The sequence below is a fragment of the Microchirus variegatus genome, assembly GCF_963457635.1.
Source record: "Microchirus variegatus genome assembly, chromosome: 19".
Taxonomy (NCBI): Eukaryota; Metazoa; Chordata; class Actinopteri; order Pleuronectiformes; family Soleidae; genus Microchirus; species Microchirus variegatus.
Window position 1 is genome coordinate 10,251,450 of NC_139820.1, and position 26,032 is coordinate 10,277,481.

The 26,032-nt window shown below is 41.6% G+C and overlaps 2 protein-coding genes across 2 annotated transcripts; both read right to left on the reverse strand.

The window, feature by feature from the left end:
- Window positions 1–1,187: 1,187 nt before the first annotated feature.
- On the reverse strand, window positions 1,188–13,851 carry cc2d1a (coiled-coil and C2 domain containing 1A). The gene is made up of 26 exons (XM_083905780.1): window positions 13,758–13,851; window positions 13,154–13,223; window positions 12,921–13,053; window positions 12,732–12,835; window positions 12,186–12,431; window positions 11,342–11,651; window positions 11,105–11,214; window positions 10,943–11,015; window positions 10,313–10,420; window positions 10,071–10,198; window positions 8,826–8,898; window positions 8,601–8,734; window positions 8,262–8,349; window positions 7,760–7,836; window positions 7,477–7,572; window positions 5,825–5,941; window positions 5,668–5,726; window positions 4,941–5,057; window positions 3,914–3,987; window positions 3,775–3,833; window positions 3,519–3,670; window positions 2,851–2,941; window positions 2,622–2,777; window positions 2,088–2,216; window positions 1,471–1,597; window positions 1,188–1,361 (listed from the first exon to the last, which is right to left on the reverse strand). Exons 2-26 carry the CDS (start codon window positions 13,208–13,210, stop codon window positions 1,216–1,218), a joined length of 2,964 nt encoding a protein of 987 aa, XP_083761906.1. The 5' UTR covers window positions 13,211–13,223; window positions 13,758–13,851; the 3' UTR covers window positions 1,188–1,215.
- Window positions 13,852–20,760: 6,909 nt separating this feature from the next.
- LOC310940973 (afadin- and alpha-actinin-binding protein B) lies at window positions 20,761–25,055 on the reverse strand (the record flags this gene model as incomplete). Its single annotated transcript, XM_083906044.1, has 12 exons — window positions 20,761–20,857; window positions 21,231–21,399; window positions 21,490–21,604; window positions 21,960–22,121; window positions 22,197–22,300; window positions 22,379–22,532; window positions 23,385–23,505; window positions 23,592–23,670; window positions 23,757–23,880; window positions 23,969–24,037; window positions 24,771–24,880; window positions 25,004–25,055. 12 exons carry the CDS (start codon window positions 25,053–25,055, stop codon window positions 20,761–20,763), a joined length of 1,356 nt encoding a protein of 451 aa, XP_083762170.1.
- Between the last annotated feature and the right edge of the window lie 977 nt (window positions 25,056–26,032).

Sequence of the window (26,032 nt, forward strand, 5' to 3'; positions counted from 1 at the left end):
GCATGTACTGAGCGACTGCTGGACACACAGAGAGAGGTGAGACAACAGTCTGTTGTTTGTCGGAGGTGGATGCCGATTGGCTGCTTGAGTACAGCAGCTATTTGGACACTGTTCCTCAGCTGTTGGGATCAGTAAAACATTGATAACTGTGTTTATAAACTACATACTAATGAGCATTCATGCGTTATAAATGATGAATTCAATATTTATTAATGCTGAGCAAATGCTAATAGTGTGTACTTATTATAAACCTATATACCTTCAGAAATGTTACAGCAAGAGTATTTGCAGGAGTTCTCGTTCGATCGCTTTCTGGAACCAGCAGAACAAGTTCTCGCCATCTCTCAACAGAGCTGCAGTTTTTTTTTATTTCATTTGTTTATTTCCACTTCCTAAAGTGACTGATTCACAGTCTTTTCCCCACAGTCATATCGTATCCCTGTTTTCTTTTAGCTGCACACGCCAAACAATGGCTCTAAGTTAGCTGACAGCCCTAAAAAAAGATGATAAAACCCTTCAACATCAACATAAACATATTTATGTTTATGTTGATGTTCTTTACCTCACTCTCTACCATCTTGAACCTGCCCAGTGCATCCTTGGCAGCATCCTATGAACAAAAGAATGACAACTTTATACATGTCACAATCTTCTCTCTCTCACACACGCACACAAATTATTATTTTGAATAAAAATCATCATCTTGTCAATGTCTTGACTATATTTTCTATTAATTTTGCAACTCATTTGATGAATAAGTGTGACCTTTAATGGAAAACACAAACAAAATTGTACAGGTCACCCCAAACTTTTGAACAGGAGTCTACAATACGAGGAATAAGCTACATAGAAGAAGTCTTAGAAAGAACTCCACTAGATAGGAACAGTGGACTGATGAGGGTGAGAGTGCAGAGGTGGATCCAAGTAGAGAAGGAGATCGTGCAGGAGAGGGGGGTAAAGGTAAGCGCTAGGAGAGAAGATGATCTTGGAAGAGCTGGGCCTTTAAGAGCTTCTTGACGCTACCTGTTCTGGTTGCGCTCGGTACGAAAACAGTCTGGATTGTTATGTGCGAGGTGTCTGCAACGTAGTCGTCGAGGGGTAACATAAGCCTTAAGGAGAGCATTTAACTAGGTGGGAGCAGACCCATGGAGCACTTTGTAGACTAGCGTCAGTGCCTTAACCCTAAAACAAGCCCTTTGAAGTTGTGTCCATTGGCTAAAATGTCCTCACAACCACAAAAAGACACAAATTACAACAAGCTCCAGAACGTTCCCATGCACTCACTCTGTTGCCTTGGCTGGAGTATTTCTTCACAGAGTCACCGAGTCCTTGGGCGAAACGCTGCAGCACGTTTTCATATTCTACACACATGGTGAAGGGATATGAGAGTGATGCAGATGTTAAGACTTACACAAGTTAGTTGAGGACGCAGTGGTGTTTATATATATATTGAGTGTTTGAATGTTTCACCTGTCAGCAGAGCAGGAGACGCTCGCTCCAGCTGTGCCTTCTGCCACTGCAGCCTGTGCGTGATCTCTTTGTGTTGATGGAGGAGGTCAGGCGGCGGATCCCGGCGATTCTTTCTGTACTCTGCGATCTGGAAGACACTTGCATTAACCGACAAGGACTGCACACCTTTGACCATTGTGAGAGTGAGAGGATAGGAGGTTGCAGAAAGGTTTAAAGTGCACATACAGTAGCAGAGGAGGAAATGACAAAGATTTTTTTTTTGGATAATTTCCAGGGCCAAAGGATGTCACAGACATGTTCATTAGGACACCAGGGAACTGGGTTAACTGTAGAAATAGGATATAACCTGTGCCTATAACAACATAGGTGCACGCACATCCTTGGTAAATTCCAATGGGAATAACTTATATGGACATCCCGGGGGCTTTATTCGTCTTATGTTTTGTTGAGTCAAAATTATGATTAATTTCAAGACTAAGTGTGAGATTTTAAACGTTTAAATTGCCTATTTTCAAGGGCACTATGCGGCCATCCAGCATATTTCAAGTGCATTTTGTCCCAGGCCCCCTCTAATTTCCTACAATGGTACATACTGTACATAAACGACACACAAATACCTTTCTCTCCACCCGCTCCCTGTCATAGTTGAGCAGGCTGAAGCTGTGGAGTTTGTACTGTGGATCAGGGCTGTTGGGATGACTGTTTCGACTCCCGTCATGTCTGGGTTTAGACCGAGGCGACGGAGCCTGATTTAATCAAACACATATAGGTGAAATGGTTAGTGCAAACGTTTTATTACCTCTACATTTACAGGTCCTCACACAAGGTGTCACTGAGTAATATCACAGTGTATTACGCAAAGCAATGCAGCTCATCGTGATTACAGGTTGGGTACAGTTCCAGTGAGTTAATGTGTGTTTAGAATCAAAACTGTTGAGTGCAATATATTTCTCCAAGTTAGACTATTTTTCTTAGATATTTCAATTGCATAAAGTGAGGAAAAATAAAAATGAAAACATGCCACAAGTCTGACATTTACTGTACTGTAAACTGTTTGTTTACACAGATGTGATGTTGTGATCAGCAGCTATTAAGCATCTCGAGAGTAAAAGTCAGACAAATTCGTAATGTCTGCAACAAACCCTACTTACACGTTCCTTTTGTTTCTCTGGAGGAGAAAGGGAGGAGACGGGATCGAGGACCAACCACTTCTCCGTAACCGGCTGGAGATCGAGTCCTGACAAAGGTTCTCTGAGCTTCACCCTCACCTCCAACTTTCCACCTGTGGCTTTACGTCCATCCATCACCTATGAAAAGCATCCACGTGATCAGGCGGAGGCAGACCAGGCACGTGTATATATACACGATACTGATACTTACATCTATGATCTCTCTAATTTCACAGTGGTTTTCCAGAGCCTCCAGCTTCAGCTGAGCTGTGCCCACGACTTTGTCTGACTTAAACAAGCCTCTGTAAAACAATGCAGAGAAAATATCTCGTGAAAGTACAAAATACAACATACACTCCCGTTCAAAAGTTTGGGGTCACTTAGAAATGTCCTTATTTTTGAAGGAAAAGCCCTTATTTTCAATGAATATAACATTAAATGAATCAGAAATACACTCTATACATTGTTAATGTGGTAAACGACTATTCTAGCTGCAAATGTTTTTAATGGAATATGTACATAGGTGTATAGAGGCCCATTTCCAGCAACCATCTCTCTACAGTGTTCTAATGGTACATTGTGTTTGCTAATCGCGTTAGAAGGCTATTGGATGATTAGAAAACCCTTGATAACCCACGTGCAACGATGTTAGCACAGCTGAAAACAAAAAAATCATTATTTCTAAACAATGTCAATGTCTTGAATATATTTTCTATTCATTTTGCAACTCTTTTGATGAATTAAAGTGTTACTTTTAATGGAACAAAACACAACAAAAATTGTATAGGTGATCCCAAACGTTTGAACGGTAGTGTAGATGACGCAGATAAACGGGAAAGTGTGAGGCTAAGTCGCCCTAAAGCAGTCGCGGTTTTCTACCCTTTGTGGATGATTTCAAACTTGATGCCTTTTGACTGGACGACTCGTTTAAAGCCTCGATGGTTACGGTTGATGTTGAGTTTGAATTGCTCTTTAAACTCTGGGCTGCTGGTGTCCTTTACTGTGTTGGTTTTGTCCCGCTGAGCCTCCTCCTATACACACACATACACACACACACAGAAGAAGAAGAACTAATGTAAAAATGGAAACAGAGCGAAAACAATCCATCTCTTCATTCAGTGTGAAAGACTCTTACCGCACTGGGGAAAGGAAACTCAAATTTCACACTTGCATCCAGATCGTTAGCGGAGACACCTGAAGGCAGTAACAGTAAGTGTGAGCACACGCATGTAGCACCATCTGACACTGCGTGCTTAGTTCAAAAACTCATCTACCTGAGGGAGCTGGTAGGTTGATGCCTCTGATTATGTACAGCATCAGTTCATTGGCTGTCAGGTTGGAATTTGTCCTACAAAAAAGAGCATAACCATTAAAAACCATCGTCTTGTGACAAACAGTCAACGCCACTGAGAGTTTAACACTGATGTATGACTCACATCCAGAGTCACCTTTGCTGTAAACTTGGCACGATACTGAAGCCAATTGAGAGTGAGTCATCTGCTGCTCTTGTCAGGGGAAGCATTCGGCTACAGCTATTTCTGAGCTAAAGGCTGCTGGTAAAATTCAAAATCTACTAGCAATCCATCCAATAGTTGCCACAATATTTCACTTCATGCTAAAAAAAATAGACATATTATACCCTATTTCTCCAAGTTAACCTAGTTCCCTGGTGTCCTAATGAACATGTCTGTGACATGCTTTGGTCAAAATACCTTAAAGATGAAGCGCCACAGCAGTTCAATCACTCTGTCAAAACAGCCCTGTTCAGAACGCTCGCTTTTGAGTGCCTGTCTCTTTAAATCCAAATGAGACACAGGAAACTACTTCAGCGTCACTGAGGCTCCGGCAGCTAACAGCAGTTAGCATTTGAAAAAGCCATCATTTGCCGACTCTAGCCGGCACATTGCCGTCATATATAAAATGTATCCACTGGACACGTAAATCCTCTGAGGCTGGAAGTTTGTGTAGAACTCTGTGCTGCACTGTGCAGACAAGAATAGAACACTTCGCAAACTTCCGGGTACTATTGCCTTCGCCTGCATTCTCGCGTTTTTAGGGACAAAGCGGAGCTCCGCCAGAAAACAATTCCAGGAAAGTCTCATTGTGACGTCCCAATGAGTGCGGAAGTCAACATCGCGTGTTTTATCTCCTGTACTTAAATTGGGGCGGACCACAAAAACATGACTGAGTCATCTTTTTTTCACACTTTTCCTACCCATAGGGCCTCCAGAGTCCCAAATATAAGTTAATTTTGCATAATATGTCCCCTTTAAACACATTTTATAATAGTTTGGTGCTGACTTGACAGAGCTGAAGGTCCTCTCCTCTGTGCGACACTTGGGGACCGGATGGCCTTTGGCGTAGGCATTCTTAAGTATCCCGATGTTCTTCATACACTCCTCAGCTAGTTTCTCAAACCTGGTGAGAGACAGAAAAAATACACACATGCTCAGCCATACAGATACGTGGGTACATGATCCACATATTTGATTCTATACAGACATACTGAGGTTTAACAGAATTTCTAAAATGAACATGCATTCAGTCGCAGCACAGAGGCCAATCATAGCTCAACAAAGATGTAATCAAAGAGTGGCTCATCATGTAATCAGTGGTCCACAGCCAACTGTGGAAAAGAAATTTAACTCCTGTGAAAATTAAGTGTGTGTGTGTTTTCAAAGCACATCTGTATGTGCCAATATGTAAAAAAAAAAAGTGAAAGTGAGAAATATGCAGAGTGACTGTACGAAGAAAACAAAATCACAGTGTATGTGTTGCCACAGAGATGGAACTTTCGAAAACTACGCTTAAACACGCACTGAAGAAAATGCATTTAAAGAGAAACTGATGCAATCTAGGTTTTTGACAGCATCTGTAATGTATCGTGTCATTTTTTTGTGGTGATGGCCGTCTGTGATGATGATAAAAAGTAAATAAAACTTGAATTAAATTTGGAGCAAAGGAAAGTTAGATAAAATACCTGAAAACAACAACATAAACAAGCCTTTAAATGAGGACGGTCTCTTACTTCAGAGCCTCAGCTACACTGCCCATGCGTGAGAACTGCTGAGAGAAGCCCAGGCATTTCTGTAGAGCGAGAATAAAACTTCATTATCAATTAAAAACAAATACACAGCTGCAAAGATTGAAAAATAAAAAAAAAAGTGAACTATAAAGCCCCTGACCTCGTGTTGTTTACGCAAAAGATCCATAAGGCCGTGGTACTGTTCACTGGAGCGAGAGGAGTGAGGCGAGTTACGGGAGCGAGACAGTGAATAGTCCTCCTCTGGGGCATTGGGAATCTTTTAGGAAGGAGAAAAAAAAAAACAATCAGACACCAACTCCTAGGGCTAAACAGGTCTCTAACTTACTGATCTCCTTAAAGACATTCATTATTCATCAACATCCATCCATCTTCTACCGCTTTATCCTCCACAGGAGGGTGGAGACCTGGTTTTTACGTCTGGTTTTTAATGGAATATGTACATAGGTGTATAGAGGCCCATTTCCAGCAACCATCTCTCCAGTGTTCTAATGGTACATTGTGTTTGCTAATCGCGTTAGAAGGCTATTGGATGATTAGAAAACATACCAATAGTCCTTGAATTTTTTCATTAAATATCATTAAATGAATCAGAACGTGGTTTTTAATGGAATATGTACATAGGTGTATAGAGGCCCATTTCCAGCAACCATCTCTCCAGTGTTCTAATGGTACATTGTGTTTGCTAATCGCGTTAGAAGACTATTGGATGATTAGAAAACCCTTGAAAACCCTTGTGCAATTATGTTAGCACAGCTGAAAACAGTTTTGCTGGTTCTTTGACGACAGAGCAAAATTATTCTTTTGAATAAAAAACATTATTTGTAATCTTGTCAATGTCTTGACTATATTTTCTATTCATTTTGCAACTCTTTTGAAAAAACAAGTGTGACTTTTAATGGAAAACGTGGGAGAAAACCCACGCACACGCACAAGGAGAACATGCAAACGAAAGGCCCTTGCTCTAAGTGGGGCTTGAACCCGGGTCATCTTGCTGCAAAGGCAAGAGCGCTAACCACTACACCAAAAAATCTCATCAACTGGTATTTCCGAGCTGCTCATATCTGTCCACTGGAAATTATGAATATCTGTTGATACCCTTCTGACCTACGTGCAGAGCACCAGCACAATATTGTTATATTACACTGTGGCATACTGTAGACTCAGAGAGAAAAATAAAGTTTTTTTTTGTTTTTTTTTAAATATAATAGAAAGAGAAGCCAAATTAAAGAAACACACATGGGATAAGTTGTAAGATATGAAATAGTGGAGTGATGCTGAAAATATGCATGCAGGCACACACTCAAACACAGAGAAGGTGAGACTGTGATGATTTCACCTCCTCTTTCATCCTTCGGTCTCTATTTTTATCACATTTCCTTTTCGTATAGCTCACACGTTCAGTTGTTCCAGCGACAAACGCACACACACGACACTTCTATGTATTCACGACTGTTCAATCAAAAGTTTGGGGTCACTTAGAACTGTCCTGATTTTTGAAGGAAAAGCACTTATTTTTCAATGAATATTAAATGAATCAGAAATACACTCTATACATTGTTAATGTGGTAAACGACTATTCTAGCTGCAAACGTCTGGTTTTTAATGGAATATGTACATAGGTGTATAGAGGCCCATTTCCAGTGTTCAATGTCTTGACTACATTTTCTATTCATTTTACAACTCTTTTGATGAATAAAAGTGTGACTTTTAATGGAAAACACCAACAAATTGTATAGGTGACCCCAAACTTTTGAACATTAGTGTATTCCTGAGAATATACTGTATTAAAACCTTGGTGACATCAACAGGTAGACCGGACTTGGCAGCAGTGATCATGGGCTCCAGTCCTTTGGCATGTCTGAGGTGCTGCGCTGCTCCCGTCATGTCCTAACGACCCGGATAAATCAAAGCAACAGCGACAAAAACATTAGCTCAAGATTAGTTCAATGAAGCAGCTGTGGAAGAGACATCTTCAGAAAGACAAGAGACAGCACAGAGTCTGGCTACAGCCAGGCAAAAAACAAACAAAAAAACAAACAAGACAGATGATTTAAAAAGAAGTCCACAGTTTTACCTTCATTTGTTTGGAGCGCAGCGCTGCACGCAGAAACGCCTGTCGCCGTAGCAACAGGAAATCCACTTGCTGCTGGGCTACAAAGATGATGAGAAAATAAAAGTTGACACATGCTGTATGTGTAAAAGTACACTACCGTTCAAAAGTTTGGGGTCACCTATACATTTTTTTGTGTTTTCCATTAAAAGTCACACTTTTATTTGTCAAAAGAGTTGCAAAATGAATAGAAAATATAGTCCCCAATAGCCTTCTAACGCGATCAACAAACACAATGTACCATTAGAACACTGGAGAGATGGTTGCTGGAAATCCATTCCATTAACAACCAGGCGTTTGCAGCTGGAATAGTAATTTACCACATTAACAATGTATAGAGTGTATTTCTGATTAATTTAATGTTATATTCATTGAAAAAAAAAAAGTGCTTTTCTTTCAAAAATAAGAACATTTCAAAGAACGGTAGTGTATAAAAATACGTATTCATCCCTGTGTACAAACACACCTTTAGGTCCTAGTTTTACAGCCGAGGATCCTCCAGGGGCCTGTGGAGCTGGAGACTTGGCTTTCTGGGCGGATGGGCGTACGGCGGGCTACACACAAGGAAAACATGGCGTTAATATTGATGATCAGACAAATGTGATATGATAAGAACTTTCAGAATAGTAGTGCAGGTTTTTACCTTGCAACATTACCAGCAGTAGTAAATAGCAGTAAGTAGCTCTAATATGGCCAATAAAGGCTAGAGTTGTCACTTGTCATTTTGAAACTTGAATAACCTGCCACAACCGTCCAGCTAATACGTGGCTGACCAATAGCACTTTAACAAATTAGCTTAATTTACTTTGGCAGCCTGCGGTGGACCCTCCTCTTCGTCATCCTCTGCATCAGGATCCTGATTAGCGATTTTCATAGCCGTTTCCAGGACACCTAGGAAGTTCTGTTGAGCCCCCTCTGAGCCCTGAAGTTGCGGACAGCCTGAAGAAGAAGAATCAACACAAATACTGTAAGTTCATTGCGCAGTGCGTCCGAGAAGCAAACCCTCCCACGCGCCTGGATTCAGACTCACCTGGTGGCACAGGTAGATCGGCCAAGTTGACAGGTCGTCCCGCTTTATGGGATTTGATGGAATCCTGGTATTGCTGTTGAAAAGGAGGAGAAGAAGATTGATAATTGTGTTATTATTGTTGGGTAATAACTGCCGCGTGCATCTTCTTGCTATTAAGACTTGTAATCTCCACACATAAATCGGCTTCTAACGCGATTAGCAAACACAATGTACCATTAGAACACTGGAGAGATGGTTGCTGGAAATGGGCCTCTATACACCCATGTACATATTCCATTAAAAACCAGACGCTTGCAGATAGAATAGTCGTTTACCACATTAACAATGTATAGAGTGTATTTCTGATTCATTTAATGTTATATTCATTGACATTTCTAAGTGACCCCAAACTTTTGAACAGTAGTGTTTATCAAATGGTGAGACCAAAGAAAATTTCCCTTTCTCCCGCTGGACAATTCAGTTCCATTACATTCTATTCTCTGTATTTCTAAGTACCAAATCATAACTCTCACGTGGAAAAAACAATTTCAATGTCAATGTTTTTTGTTGCACAATGCTTTTCAACAACCCTCAGAAAACAACACAAACTATATTGCAGGTCCTACTGGTGGGGAAGAAAAAAAAAATCAGCAACAGCAGTAGTTACAGTGACAGAGTGTATTTCTAGTCAGAGTGAGTCACACTAGTTATTTGGGGAAATAAATCAAGCACTGCAGCATAGAGCCAAATATACAATATACCATGTGTCTGATACTTTTTAGTTTATCTAAACCCCTTATTTTGATTTTGTTTCAGCTCGAGGTATATTTTTTCTTTATAGTTTATTAACATATACAGTACTGTTTAAAAGTTTGGGGCCACTTAGAAATGTCCTTGAATTTTTTCATTAAATATCATTAAATGAATCAGAACGTGGTTTTTAATGGAATATGTACATAGGTGTATAGAGGCCCATTTCCAGCAACCATCTCTCCAGTGTTCTAATGGTACATTGTGTTTGCTAATCGCGTTAGAAGACTATTGGATGATTAGAAAACCCTTGAAAACCCTTGTGCAATTATGTTAGCACATCTGAAAACAGTTTTGCTGGTTCTAATCTTGTCAATGTCTTGACTATATTTTCTCTTCATTGCAACTCTTTTGATGAATAAAAGTGCGACTTTTAATGGAAAACACACAAAAAAACTTTAAAAGTGGCCCCAAACTTTTGAACAGTCGTGTATTTTTCAAGTGGAGGGTGAATACCTTGACAATGCGCTGGTGCATGCGCGCTTTACGATCATCTCCTTTGTTCTTAGCGCCCTCTGCTGCTGATTTGTAGATGTCCATCCTCTGCTGCAGGGCTTCTGCCACACTGCTGGGAACAGGCAGTTCTTTACAGAGAGAGAGAGAGAGAGAGAGAGAGAGAGATTATTAGCTTCAAATGTTCCCTTTTCTTAAAAAAAAGCCTTCAGTCAGAGAGGGATCAGAGTCTACTGGAGTCTCACCTGCAGGGGGCACATTGGTGGGTTCAGGAGCCACGGGTGCAGCAGGAGCAGCAGGCTTGGCAGAAGACTGAGTGGGAGGAGGTGCACAGTGTTCAGCTAATACTTCTCCTGCAGATGATCAGACATCAGTGTGAGATCAGTACCATGACGGCGTCACAACAAAATCTTGTGTGCACTGATAAGGTGAAGCGTGTACACGTGTGTGAAATGCAAAATTAATATTTTAGTGGAAATAGAGATGCGAGACATATTTATAATATATTTATGGTAACACTTTAGATAAGGGAACACATATTCACCATTAACTAGGTGTTTACTAAAATATAGAAGTAGCATACTTGGCCTTTATTAGTAATCATTAGGCACATAGTAACACCTTATTCTACCTCTATTGCGACATTAATTCATATTTTTCCTACATAAGGTGTTAATACGTGCTTAATATTTACTAATAAAGGGCTAGTATGCTACTTATATGTATGTTAGTAAGCACCTAGTTAAAGGTGAATATGTGTTCCCAAATCTAAAGTGTTACCATATTTATAAATCTATATAACTTGATATAAAATGATTTTACAATCAGTTTTGGTTTACTGGGTTACCACACACTTTTTAAGCGATTACACTAACCAGGAGGAGGAGGTAGCGAGCTGAGATCTATCCGTTCACCACTGTCCAGTGTCTCAACCAGCAAGTCCAGCTTCTGCAGAGACGGAGGTCAACTCATATGATTATGGATAAACTAAACACTTGTGAATGTTTTCATTTTGATTAAACTGGCTAAAACGTTACTTTGGCAGTGAGGTAGAGCTGTTTGGCCTGGTCGATGTCTCCACTCTGTTTGGCGCTGATGGCAGCCATCTTGTATTCCCTCTGTCTGGTCAACACCACCTGTTTCAACTCTGGATTGAGAGAAGACAAAGACATTTAGTTGTGAGGCTGTTTGTCGTGAGTTTTTATTACTTTCATTCACGACTTTCAATACACAGCTGATATATCCAAAGTTCTCTGTATTTTATGTGTGTTTACCAGAGTGCTGTGTATCAGGCTGGCTCGGAGTGAGCGGAGAGATCGCAGGTGTTTCTGGGGTAATGGCAGCAACAGGCTTTTGGGGCGGGGTGAGAAGCATCGGCTTTGTATTAGGGGCCGTTGGCGGAGCCTCTCTCAAAGGTTTCTGATTGACGGGCGGAGAAGGCATCAGGGCTGGTTCAGGCGGTTCTCGTTCTTTGACGGATTCAGTCTCGGCAGTGGCTTTCCCCCCAAGAGCAACTGGAGGAGGCATCTCTTCCTCGTTGACTGGTTTTCCTTTCTTGACAGATGTCAGCATGGACTGCAATGTCTGGGTTTTAAGAAAACAGAAATGGTTAATATATATACAGCATATGTTTTCAATGTAATAGAGATTTGAAAATATTAAACTGTCTACTTTCTGCTACTAGAGGCGTCTCAGTCAAAAACTACAACAGAAGGAACAGCATGGAAACATGTGAAATGTTGTTTGGGGAGAGATTCACATACAGTAGTTTGTGTTGTGTAGTCAGTGTAACACAAATGAGAGTTGTAAGCGAGTGTGTGTAAATTGCGAATGTTGTCTCCTGTTCTGTTCTGTAAAGCCTCAGTGGTAATATAATCAAATAAAATAAAATAGCAGAGACAGGTAAAGCAGATGACGTCATAGTGGTGATAACGATTGCCTTGAATATAAAGAGTGTTGGAAGCGTTTTAGCTAATGTAAGATGGTATGTATATAACATTAATACCGACATTTTAAAGCAGACATCTTACATTTGGATTAAAAATGCATTTTTAGAAGGGTCAAAAACATTTAAATGGACACCAAGTAAGAGAATCACTTTGTACTTCTCCATTTTACCTTATATCCACGGTCATATCTGCGCACTTTGCTGGTCTCCCCGGCAGCCTTGGCATTAGAAATTGCAGTCTTGTACATTTCAATACGCTCCAACAGACGGGCCTCAATCCCAGTTGCACCGCTGGGAGCAGCTGGAGGAGCAGAGTGGGATGTGGCGCTCGCTTTGGGAGCAGCTAGTGAGGTGGTAGGAAGAGAGGGAGCGGGGGCTTGCTCCTCATCATCCTCCAAAACATCATTCAATTCTGCCTGTGCAAAAAGACACAGAAATGTGTGTAAATCAATTGTAAACAAGGACAATAAAAACTATCCAAGAGCTTAACTTAGCAATGTTATGCTGAAGTGGAATATAAGATTAGTTTTGCAACTGACAATCCCTCTATTACTGATTCTTGTGAAGAAAACAGTGAGTTAAACTTTTCTTGAGCCCCATAATCCTCACACCTGAGAACCAGGAAATATCATTTAGGGTTTTTTTTACAAAAGGAAATGGACTAACAAAATCAAATATAGAAACCAAAAAGGGTGTGACAGGGTGTTTGTGATTACCAGCAAGTCTTCATCGTCCAAATCTTCGTCATCCAAATCCTCATCTTCTACGTCTTTCATGCAAATAGCTGCCATTCGCGCTATTTCATCCATGTGAACGGGGGCTGAACAAGGACAGAGACATTCATTATGTCTATGGGGAGACTCCCATGTGTGTTCCACTGGCAAAGAGAGGATTTACTTTCTCACCTCGACCTTCACTTTTCTTCCCCTGTGGTCTCCCTCCTCCCCCCATCAGATTCAGCAGCTCTGCCTCCAGCTCCTCGTCATTCCCGTCGTCATCCATCCCTCCGTCCGGGGACAGGTCCAGAAGCAGCCCCATCTGAAACACAGACACAGTAGAGAGAGAGAGTTGTTGACATGTAAACAAACAGTAAGCATCATTCACGCATCTCGTTTTCAATCATGACATGATGTGTTACCTGTTTAGCTCTAGCTGCCCCTTGACCCCGGGCAGGGGGGTTTCGACTGCGACTCATTGATTCTTACGACCTAGAAATGTTAAAAAGGAGGAGAGATTAATGAAGCCAGTGGGGTAGAACAAGAGAGAGAAGGTACACTGACCAGGCATAATACTCAAACCATTTATCAGACACCAATGAAATCAATGATTTTCAACATAACAGACAGACTTATCGATAATGAAATATAACCATTAGTTGCAGTGCTAGAAATGTTATAAAAAAGGCACAAATGTGCTCTTGACACAGTAAAACATTTGGGAAACAATGCTTTAGTTGGAGTTCAGTTTCTTAAGCTGATATAAACAAGTTATTAATTCAGTTATTCATGTTTTGACTCTGTACCCGCTCGTCTTCTTTACAGCGACTTAACGAATATCATTTATTCATGTCGATTAACCGACAGTGTCCACGGTTCGACTCGGCGACTTTTGTGCCATTTCGTCTCAAGTTTTAACTGTTTTGTATCGAGTTAGCGTCATCGCGCACGGAAGCTAACAGCTAAAGCAACCCACAACACAGTTGTCACATCTTATGAGTGAGCCAACAAGATAATTTAACTCACCTCGCCAGCTAACTGTCAGTCGAGGCGGTTGTTTTTTGTTGTTGAGTATCACACGGAAACAACAAGAGAACGACACGGCTAACGTATGTAGCCAGGTGTGTATTTTAAATGTCCAACTCGAGCTGTCAACACAGAGACGACAGGCTTGGGGGAATTTTACTTCCTATATTGCGTCTCCAATGGCAACGCACCTTCACACTTTACGGCCAGACGACACACGCTCGTTATTGACGTAAACCTTCACAAAGCGTTACGTCAACGACAGCGACTTCTCAGGTTGGTCGTAATTATGTAAACTTATGTTTCACTGTCTAACAGTTCCTGAAAAGTAATTCAGTCAGTATTTACTCATTATTTATAGCCCCACAGCCACATATATCTGGTGTTTAACTAGCTAGCTAACTATTGGATGTTAGCTAGCAAGGAAGAATTATAGCAAGGCATAAGCTAATATTACATTTTCACATTGCCTTTCATTAAATTAACTATTTATTTGTGAAATTGCGAAAGAAAAAGAAAAATTGCATAAAAAAGTATACTTTGAATGATAGCTACACTGATTCCCTTTCAAAGTCTTTGATTATTTGACTTGATCTTTCTGTTTTAAGATGGCTTAGCTCCATCCCGGACTCTGCCACTCTGGTTAAAGAAGATGGAATGTCCAAGTGAAGAAATTCCCCAAATTGACGGTGTTCATGCTTATCAACAGGTATTCTATATGGCTGAAATCACTCACTGTATCAAGAAAAACGATTGACAAGTTATTGTCTTTTATTTTAAAACAATGGCAGGATGCAAAAGAACACACAGTGGTCGCTATGCCACTGCAGTGTCCCCAGTCACCTATACAGGAATATCCTCTGATGTCTAATCAACAGGATCAGGCAGAAGTACCGACTTGTGTCACCAAACAAAATGACTCCATAGAAGAAAAACATACAGAAGAAACAAGTGAGTCCTTAAAAAATGTGACAATTGAGGAACAAGACGTCCCTACTGACCTGGAGGTCTGCAGAGTTCATACTGATGATGAGAGTGGAAGGAAGGAGGAATCACCTCAGGAAGAAGATATCAGATCACCATTCCAAACATGCACTAATCAACTCAAAGTCCTCTTGCCAATGTCTGAAGAGGGCGACGGATCTTCTGCAATGACTTTGGAGGAGCAACCGGGTTTAACAGAAGACTCTCAGTGTAATATGGAGAGAAGCTGTGAAAGCAAAGATGAGCCATGCAACACTGACATGGCTGATGGCAAGGAAATCACAAAGGAGACAGCAGCGGGGTTACCAGCCAGAAAAAAGCGACGGATGGGCATGTGTGGCTTGACAGAGAAGGAACGGAGTAATTTCTTACAAACGCGGAAGCGTTTCATTGGGCAGAGTGGAGCAGAGAGCGCAGGGAAGGAGATTTCGAACGACATCTCAGATGATGTGGCTCAGGGAGGATTCATAACTTCAGTCTTCATTCCTCCATCGACTTCACCCCTCTCAGAAGACTGCGTCGCAGAGATCACATCTCAGTCCAGTCACTGTGGAAATAATGACAGGTAAGAATCACACTGTGTGGAATCCAAACTCAATGTTAATGGCGGAGCTCGTTGACCACACAAAAATTAACATGTTCGGAAAAGTACGCTGTATAAAGGTTAGTATTTTACATTCATTGAAGTTGGCCATAACGTTGTTGTTTTATTAAAATACACAGGGCAGAGACTGAAGTCCACAACACTGTGACAACCTCAGATGGAAGCAGTGATGTGTGTTACCCAGGCTCAGAGGGAAAGAGCTGTGAGGCTGAAGGAGGTACCAAGCTCGGTCCAGAACAACCCGATGAGGCGAAGTCAGAGCCACCTGCTCAGGACGAAGCGGTGGAGAATCTGGTGAATCGAGATCAACTGGAAATCTGTCAAAGTACAACACCTGAGAAACAGTGGAAAGACGAAGAAGGAAAGTCCACAAATGAAGACACTAATCCAACTCAAAATGAGGAATCTGGGAAGTCTGGAAGTGTCTCTCTGTTGGTGCACAGAGTTAACAAAACAAGAGCTGAGTCAGAGGATAAGGATGGAATGGAAGAACAGGGAACTTCTTCCATAGTCACCCATCCAGGTGCGGTTAACCGTGTTGAGCTCTGTGAAACTGCAGTGACACCTACTGGCACTGAAAGGAAAGACAACGTGAGAGGCAGCATCTGACAGGGGAGGGGTATTTTCACACAATACATATTAAGTGATCTCAACTGTCATTTTATCATGTTATATTCACAAATATGCTTTTCCTTCAAAATTAAGTACATTTCTAAGTGACCCCAAACTTTTGAATGGTAGTGTAAATCATTTATACAAAGTGAGATGGCTAATTGCTAAGGCTAATTAAGGTAGAAAAGCATCTTACAGTCGTCTCACAGATGGATAGATGCTGACATCGACAGTGTAGCGCACACGTGAACGTAGACTGCATCATTATTTTAACTTGACAAAAAAAATGGTGATTTATTTTTGTTGACCACAGCGTTGTTCCGAAGAGGAACCCAGGCGACCGACTGTAAACACTGAGAAGAGAGACACCACGGACCTGTTTGCATCTGGATGCTTGGATTACGTGTCGGACTCTCAGCTCAACACAATTATTCTCATGTGAGGAGGCTGTAAATGAGCTTTTAATCCCACAAACAGAACTTCCAACCAGCATACACTGAATTCAGATAAACAACTTGTGGCATAGAACATCATTGTTGTTGTTCTTGAATTATTGACTAAAACTTTTTTGTTTTCATGTATTCATCAAGTGACGAGGAAGCAATGGAGAGTCAGAAAAACCCCGACTCTGCGGACCGTTACAAAGATGCTACTGACCTGATCTGTGGGCTAATCCGAGAACTCTCCTCTCTGAAGTGGGTGGCCAAATGTTTTGTTTTCCATTCTATGTACATGTAGTCTCTTTGCTTCCAATTCCTGCTCCTCCTCTATCATCAGTTGAACTTTTGACTTCGAACACCATTGGTTAGTTTTAACCCCTTTAATGTCCATCTCTGTGCTCTGATTGGCTGGTGTGTGCAATCAGCTCTGTCAGCTGTAGACTGCTTGGCACCTCTGGCAAGGCCTTTAAAGAAAAATTGCACCTTGTCATGTGTAATTTACAGCATGTCACATAAGGAATTTTCTATAACTCTAAATATTAATATGGTGCATTCTTCTTTTACCGATTGACTTTCTGAGGTTTTTGTTTCATTTTGAACTGGAGCTTCCCTTACCGTCACTTCGTTATCCTCAGATTTGACAGGACGCAAGCGTAACTCCGATCATCTTGCATCTAAACGTTTCAAACAGCACGCGAAACATCACAAAATGGTATAGTTGTTCGATCACTTGGTATGAAAGCTAAGATGTGCATGTATTGACCCCCAATATCGCTGAAACGATTATGCTATTATTAATCGAGTACTAAATTAATCGTCAACGTCTTGACAATCGATTAATTGGTTTTTAGCATTTTTCATGATTAAAACAAGATTTCTGATTGTTTTAGCTTCTTAAATGTGAATAATTTCTTCGTTTCTTTGCTCCACATAACAAAGAAATTATTAAAACTGAATCATTTTGGTTTGTGGACAAAACAAGAAATTCGTTTCCAGGTTTGACAAACACTGATCAATGTTTTTTAACGTTTTTTGACATTTTATGGACCAAACCAATACTCAATCGAGAGAATAATCTACAAGCCACATATGGCCACATATTGGACGTAGTGTATATCTGATCTCGGACCACGTACTGGATCCAGCTCCGATTTGAAAGTTGGAATTGACAGTTAGGGTTGGTGAATTAACTGATATTGTTCTCTTTTGACATCTAGTCACAAGGTCATGGCCACACACAGGGAGCTGGAGAACCTACGACGTGGCAATAAAACTTCAAGAAGTTCTTTAAGTTGAGAATATTAACAAGGTACACAAACTTTACCCCAACAGTTCATGGGTTATAAAAGGAACAAGTGTGCTGACGCAGATCTTACATTTTTCACAATCATTCTATTTTCATTTATGACTGACAGTTGTAATTTTAGTTTAATGCATTCAGTGTTCTGGTTCTCCCCCAAATAAAGCCTGCCATTGTTCAAGTCGGTAACCCGAGTATTATTGTTATACCATTTTTGTCCAGAGGAAGGTTGAGCTTCCCTTCATTGTCGGTTTCAATTTTACCATTTAAAATAACGGAGAAATGAATGAAAAGGGGATACACACAGAATTTTTTGTCAGATCAGACATGTATAACTTTTGGCATACAAGCATATTCACAGAAATTTGACAAATCGAAAAGAGCTGAAATGGCTTCTTTTTCCCCCCCTCTCTCTGAAAAGCCACATGTACAATATTCAAAATAAAATAGCATGCCTCAAACAGACATGTACAATACGCACACCTCAGAACAAGAACAAGTCACATTAAAAAGTTAAAATGCTGACATACATGGTACGTGGTATAGGAAAGTTATTACTGATGACTGTAGGTTTTATAAAGTTATGATTTAGTGTTGAAATCCTTCAATGCATCGACAGGAAATATACTGGACATCACATGGCCACGTTTTTAAAAACAGACATACATACATTTTCTTATGAGATGTGTTTTTTTCTTCTTCCTCTTTTCTCCTCCCAAACAAAATATCTGGCAGTTGTTCGTCAATCAACAATCAACAAAATGGGGCTGCAAAACAAACCACAAGCAGCATTACAGAGGGCCTCACAGCAAAACGTGCCAAAGCATGCAAAAGAAAACCAAAACACACACAAAAACAGCACACACACACACACAGTTTAGTGCCAATAAAGGAAAACACCACTTAAAATGATTCTGCCCTCTGTGTCTTATTGCTATGCGCCACCTGTTGGCTCAGCGTCTGGACTTTGCGTACACGGAGCTGTACGCGCTGTCCACCTTCGGACAGAAGCGCTTGGTGTGAACTTTGGCCCCCGTGGCTCCGCAGAGAGGACACACGTATTGCCGCAGATAAGGACATAAGACATCTCCAGCCTGGTTCTTGAGATAGTGGGATCCGTACACCAACTCGGACTCTCCGTTGTGCTTGCAGAAGCTGCAGAACATGCGCTCAGGGGGCTCCGGTGGTTTGAAACGAGTGGTGTTGGTGCGGTCTTTGGGGGCCCGGGAGCCCGTGGATTTGGGCACTTGTTTATAATCCACATCTGTTGAATCAGCGCGACGGAAGTTCGGTGCGAGCCTCAAACCATCAGACAGGCGCCGAGGAGCAAAGGAGCCAGGAGGTGGGGATTCGTGGAGGAGAGCCCGGGGATCCGTGGCTTTAGGCACTTGTTTATAATCCACACCTGTTGAATCAGCGCGATTGACGTTCGGTGCGAACCTCAAACCACCATGAAGAAGCGGAGGAGCAAAGAGGCCAGGAGGTGGTGATTCATGGAGGAGACAGGTGGCGCACTCAGCTCCTACAACACTGTGGTCAAATGCGTCAAGGCGCACAGACATCTCAGTCTTTAACACCTCTGTGTTCGAGTGCAGGACAGTGGTTGCTGGTGTTGAGGGTTCAGTGGCGTTGTTCTGAGCCATGATTCCTCTCACGATGCCCGACAGTCCCATGTAGTCTCTCCAGGGCTGGAAAGTTGTGATGTCCGATTCCATGACGCGCGGCAGGTGATGAAGATCCCAAACCATGCCGTTCACTCGAGCGCCTTCTTTTTCCGTCTCGACTACGAGCTGTTGGGACTGTAATAACGGCGTAAAAGGGCAGCAGACAGACGGCGCCGGGTGCGCGTAACAACGCTTTGATTGATAATTGAGCACAAACGGTGACTGACGGCGGACACGCTCGCTCAGTGCGCCTGCAGCCAATCACAGGAGGAGCCACGCAGCAGGCGCGTAATCAGAAGAAGTTCTCCGCGTGTACAGCTACCGCTTGTTCCAAGTTGTCGACACCTAATTATTGCATTCATCTGTAGTTTAAAACATTATTTTAAAGAGGAATAAGTGTTCAAATATGCAGTGTCCTGCACAACAACACACTAAAGAGACATGAGAAGTGCACACACACACATCACCTTGGAACACTTTGGTTCAAAGCACCACAGAGAATAAATACAGGAATCGCTCCACTGAACCACTACTGCACAATTGCTCTTACCTTTGATGTTTCTCCGTCAAAAGTTGATCGCAGTGGCGGTTCTAGCTTGAACGACACCCTGGGCGAGACTCCTCTCGAGGCCCCCCCGAAAAAAACAAAACAAAAAAACACAACAGGGTTAAGCAAATTGTGACGTTTTATTATATGTCCACAAGGACATGTAAAATATCTATGCTAAATATACAAAAGTAACAAGATATGTGCGGGAAAATAATAATTATCTAATTTAAATATAAAAAAATATTTCTCAATCGCGCATGGGAAAGCACACAAACCAGTTATACTATATATATATATATGCTAGAGATATACACAATAATAAGAGCCGAAAAGCATCAATAACAATAATATATATATTCTTTAAGATATTGCGACGCCCTTCAGAGAAAATGAACCACCCCATTACAGCCAAAACAGCGATCTGTCTGGTCCATGGATGCACCAGAGCACTGCCCCCCTCTGCCTTGAAGACATCCCAGTGGCCACTTGTGGTACTGCAACAAAAAAAATACTCTCGAGTCGCAGCCCAAAAAGCAATTTTCCCATTGACCACAACAGTACAACTGTCCATATGACACCTCGAGACGTGGACATCTGTTTTTAATATTTGCAAAACTCAAGCTGTTAGCCTGCTAACATTGTGCTAACCGCAAGCCAGCGTTAGCTCGTGCTACACAGGAGAACAAACATGCACACGTGTATATTTTGAAATACTTTTCTCTGTCATCGAGACATAAGTCAAACTCAGAATGAAAAAAAAAAAATAAAGCAGTGGAGTAAAAATATATTTAGCCTTTATTTTAAATAGAGAAAATATGGTACAATATGATTTTTTTTCTTCTAAACAGATTAAAATGACCAGTCCAATTGTGAAGCCAGTGGCGGGTCCTCTATCCCTTCTGCACTGCTGTGCCACGTCTCTGACTGCTGATCAACCTTTCTGGATCTAAGGGAGAAACGGAGAGCCAGGGGTGGCATTTGCACACACACACACACACACACACACACACACACACACACACACACACACACACACACACACACACACACACACACACACACACACACACACACACACACACACACACACACACACACACACACACACACACACACACACACACACACACACACACACACACACACACACACACACACACACACACACACACACACACACACACACACACACACACACACACACACACACACACACACACACACACACACACACACACACACACACACACACACACACACACACAGCTTGTGATTTGGATGTAAACAAACTCTTACCATTAGTTCGAGTCAGGACTAACCTGCAGCTGTGCGATAGATTGAGGGCAGCGTAGAGCTCAGGAGTGCTCGGAGTTGGAACTCCAACTCTCCCCTCGTGGAATACAGAAAGCGTAGCTGACCCCGACTCTGTGGACGACGGAGTAATGGGAAGACAGCCAGATATGTTGCTGGGGCCCAAACCTGTGAAATCTAGAGTCGGATGCATGATGATTTTTGTAGTGCAAACATTTAAAACATTGACCTCTTACAATTTCACCCTTTATTTGCACGAGTACTTACTCAGAGCAGTACTCTCTCTTCTCTTGCTGCTTGGCGCTCCTTTGCCAAACAGAGGCGAGTCACGCAAATACTTCTGCTTCATGAGACAGGCCCTCTGCTGCTCAAAATCACAGCGCTGTCAACGATAAAACACAACTCAAACATACATAAGGAGGTACATTATGTAGGAAATGTACTGGATTTAGTCATAGAATAACCATGTGTCACTAAAAAGGCCTCACTACCCCTCTCAAAAACATCTCAACCAGGGGATACGTTTGATGCTAGGAGCAGCCAATTTCCGCCCGTTACCGACACACAAAAATGTACACTACCGTTCAAAAGTTTGGGGTCACATAGAAATGTCCTTAATTTTTGAAGGAAAAGCACTTTTTTTCAATGAATATAACGACTATTCTAGCTGCAAACGTCTGGTTTTTAATGGAATGTACATAGGTGTACAGAGGCCCATTTCCAGCAACCATCCTCACCTCGCGGCTCAGTCGGATGGCAGCATCTGTGAAGGACTGCCTCTCCCTTTCAAAAGTCCTCCTCTGATGATTGAGCTCCGCCCACCGCATCTGGAGACGCTCCCACTCTTCCAAAAAGTATGAATCGGCCAGTTCAGATGGGACAGGCGAGGCGACGCTCCCCTACAGACGGGAACCAGGAGATCAGCTAACACGCGTACGGGCAAGTGTGCGGGCGTGCACAACAATGAGTTATACCTGCAGCAGTTGCTGTTGTAACCTGACGACCTGTTGACTCTCTCCTAGCTCGGTCTCTAGCTGAGCCAAGAGCTTATCATGGTCAGTACCGACGCCAGCGTGACCTGCGTTCAAGAGAAACCACATATTGACCGAATCACTTGGACTTATTAATATATCAAATCACTGGCTCAGGGGGTTACCATCAGATATGAGGTCTCCCAGTCTCCTTTGCAACGTCCTCCAACTCTGAACCACTCCTCCCGTCACGTGGTCACCAAGCACCATCTCAGCTTCATATAAGGATTTGTTGTCATGTGGCGCCTCATCCTGCTTATCCACAGAGTCTGACAGGGTCTGTTATATGAATTTTTTCACATTATTCCTCAGCAGATGCTGAATTAATTTGCGATTGATCAAAGTGGAAGGTTTAAATCTTGGTATGTCAACATGCTTTGAGATAAGGTTTGCTGTGATTTGTTTGAACTTGATTCAAGTTCTTAATACGACTGGCTCGGAAGGCTGTGACACGCCCGGTGGGGATGGAAGCTGGGCAGAGAACGGCGCAAAACCGTGCCGCTGAGGATCCGAGGCACTGACGCGCCCGGTGGAAATCCGGGGTTATCCCATATCTCATACCCATAATGCATTAAACCAGAACGTTTCGTCCCATTTGGTTTGGTTGCTTTCACACCAGAGGAACCGTACCAAAGTAGGGCAGATGAAGGGGTGGTCTCGGACCAGTTGATTGCGTTCACACCTACGCAAACGAACCGAACCACAGCATTTGGTTATTTACATGAGAACTTGTGAAAATTGAAACCTCAAACTCAAATGACGTTGGGGGGGCCACAGATCATCTAATCTGGCCAGTAGGGGGCAGTCAAGAGGGAAAAAAAACTATTTAGTAGGGGTGGGCAATATGAGCTCAAAATTAATTTGATGATAGATATTTCTAAGAATTTCAAAATAAAGGTATCCATGGAACGATATACACAATACAAACTTATGATACTAAATTACTAAAATAAAAATACATTTAAATACGATTATACATTGATAGTAACTCAGTGAGTTTGAGACCTCTGCTCTAAGCATATGTTAAATAAACCTTGAGGTGAATAACAGCTGTTAAAATAAATACATTTTTCTTGATTCAATGTATTAACCACCACTAGTCTTTGTTATAAAGTCTCTTCTTTTCCTTACCTGTTCCATGTCGACTCTGAGCGCATGAAGTAAAGTGGTGAGGCTGTGACGCAGCTTCATCGCCTCTCTGAGCTCCGCCTCTCTGCGCTCCAGCATCACACGCAGTGCTGCTTCTTCACGTCTGCGAGGACGGGGGAAAGCAAGCGGAGATCGGACATGGATAAAAGGCAAAGATCAGATTTTGCACAACAACTGCAGCCAACTCACTTTGCAGCAGACGCGATTGACTTGATGGGCTGCGCTCTTTTGCCTCGGCCTGCAGGCGGACAGTTCAGCACCTCTATGGCTGGACAGAGAAAATGCAGGATGGCAGATTTAAGTGGACTCTGACAGATAAACAAACAGCTGTACTTGTGGATGAGTGTGCCTCACAGGCTCCTCTCTCCTTGTGTCTGACTGTGAACTGAGACAGTCGCTCCTTCAGCCTGTTGCAGTGTTGCTCTCGACGCCTCAGCTCTGCCTGCAGCTGGTTACCACGCAGCTGCAGATGGTTGCACTAGTGAGCAGACAAAATATGAGTTTGTGCATGCATGGGGAGTGCTATTATTATTATTATACATTCTAAAAAGGTTGAATTTTATTACTTTGTTTCGCTCACACTTCAGCATGTCCTGGAGTCTGGCCACATGCTCGTCCATCTCTTGCAGTTGCTCCTACAAAAACCAGTAAAAAGTCAGGAAATACACCTAGTGTAGCACATCTGCTTCATGGTTTGACTCTTACCTCGAGCATCAACAAGGTACACTACTATTCAAAAGTTTGGGGTCACTGAGAAATGTCCATATTTTTTTTTTCAATGAATATAACATTAAATGAATCAGAGATACACTTTATACATTGTTAATGTGGTAAACGACTTTAATGGAATATGTACAAAAGTGTATAGAGGCCCATTTCCAGCAACCATCTCTCCAGTGTTCTAATGGTACATTGTGTTTGCTAATTGCGCTAGAAGACCATTGGATGATTAAAAAACCCTTGAAAACCCTTGTGCAATTATGTTAGCACACCTGAAAACTTATTATTTTGAATAAAAATCATTATTTCTAATCTTGTCAATGTCTTGACTATATTTTCTATTCATTTTGCGACTCTTTCGATGAATAAAAGTGTGAGTCTTAATGGAAAACACAAAAAATTGTATAGGTGACCCCAATCACTTTGAACGGTAGTGTATCTTCACTCAGAGAAGTGATGCTCCATGGATGGTTTGTGAACATCCAAGAAAACTAGCAGTTTCTGAAATACAAAGCCACTAAAATCACCTCTCTATCCCCACTCTGAAGCTCGGTCAGATTAAATGCATTAAGCGGCTGCCACGCCATTGGCTAAAAAGACATTTGTGTCAACAGGTGGCCAGTGAGTGTTTACCCAGTTCTGACTCACTCTGAGTAAGTCCTCCTGCTCCCTGTGCTGCTCCCGATCAGCCCACCAGGAGGCACTGTGAGAGAGCTCGTTCACAGGGCTGGGGCTGGGATCCCTGAGCAGAGAGGAGTCTGTAGGAAAGGGGAGAAGCAGAAACAAGGAATAAAAAGAAATGAAGTTCCAGATGTGACTAAAAAGGATGCCACGATCAACATCTGCAGGGTTTTGTACAGTTTAGTTCAATTGGTATATACCTGAATACTCCTGGTGTTTCTCAGCTCGCCTCAGGCCAAACCTGGAAGCCATCTGGACACAGTTGGGACAAAGGGATATAGTTTACCGTGCTTCTTTTGTGTGCTAATTTAGTTTTTTGTTTTAATAATTCAAATGGCAAACCTCACTCACCGTCGGTAACGAGGGATCAGTTCACAGGGACGTTTGTACGACCTTCTCTTCCCTTCCTCAGACAGGTTCTTCCTCTTTCACTGCCAGGTGATGGCACTTCCACTAATTACCACAGACAACAGCTTAGAAGATGCTTCAGTCGATCTGTTTTTTTTTTTTTTTCCGATTATGTGATAATTATATTAGGTTGTTTCATAAAAAAAAAAAAAAAATTGTCCATGATGGGAGGGGCAGAGTAACTAAGCCCCAAGGGAGTTAAGCTGATTTTATTTTGAGATTAGCATAAAAAAAAAGCTTCTGTAGTGTGTAAAACCACATCCAATTTCAAAATCCACAAAGAAGAAATGAAGCAAGCACAAAAGCAAATTGTAGTTTCTTTAAACTAATATATTAGTAATTTATATACATATACATATATATATACAAATACATATATATACACATACATATGTATACACATATATATACTTATATATATTATATATTTACACATACATATATATACATATACTGTACATACTATGTATTATATGTATATATATATATATATATATATATATATATGTATGTGTAAATATATTTACACATACATACACATACATATATACACATGCATATATATTTACACATGCATATATATTTACACATGCACATATATATATATTTAAAGAAAATACTTTAATGGAAGTAATGACGTCCTGACATAGCATAATGTGGGTTCGTAAATAGAATGTGTGCAGTTTACAGGCTTCTTCGTTCACATTGCGACATAAAGAGTTTGTTTGCATATTCTTCTTGTGAGTCGGCTAATCATCCATAACCATAACTGATGGCTTTTAAGTCAAAAGGGCAAGAAATATTCATGTATTGTCCCCATG

Bases quoted from the DNA above. Each gene is read 5' to 3' on its own strand.
- cc2d1a (XM_083905780.1), bottom strand. From the start codon at position 13,210: ATGAGTCGCAGTCGAAACCCCCCTGCCCGGGGTCAAGGGGCAGCTAGA. The intron at 11,652-12,185 runs GTAAAATGGAGA...CTTAAAACCCAG, and splicing joins GATATGACCGTGGATATAAG to ACATTGCAGTCCATGCTGAC. The intron at 5,727-5,824 runs GTCAGGGGCTTT...CTCGCTCTACAG, and splicing joins TTTTGCGTAAACAACACGAG to AAATGCCTGGGCTTCTCTCA.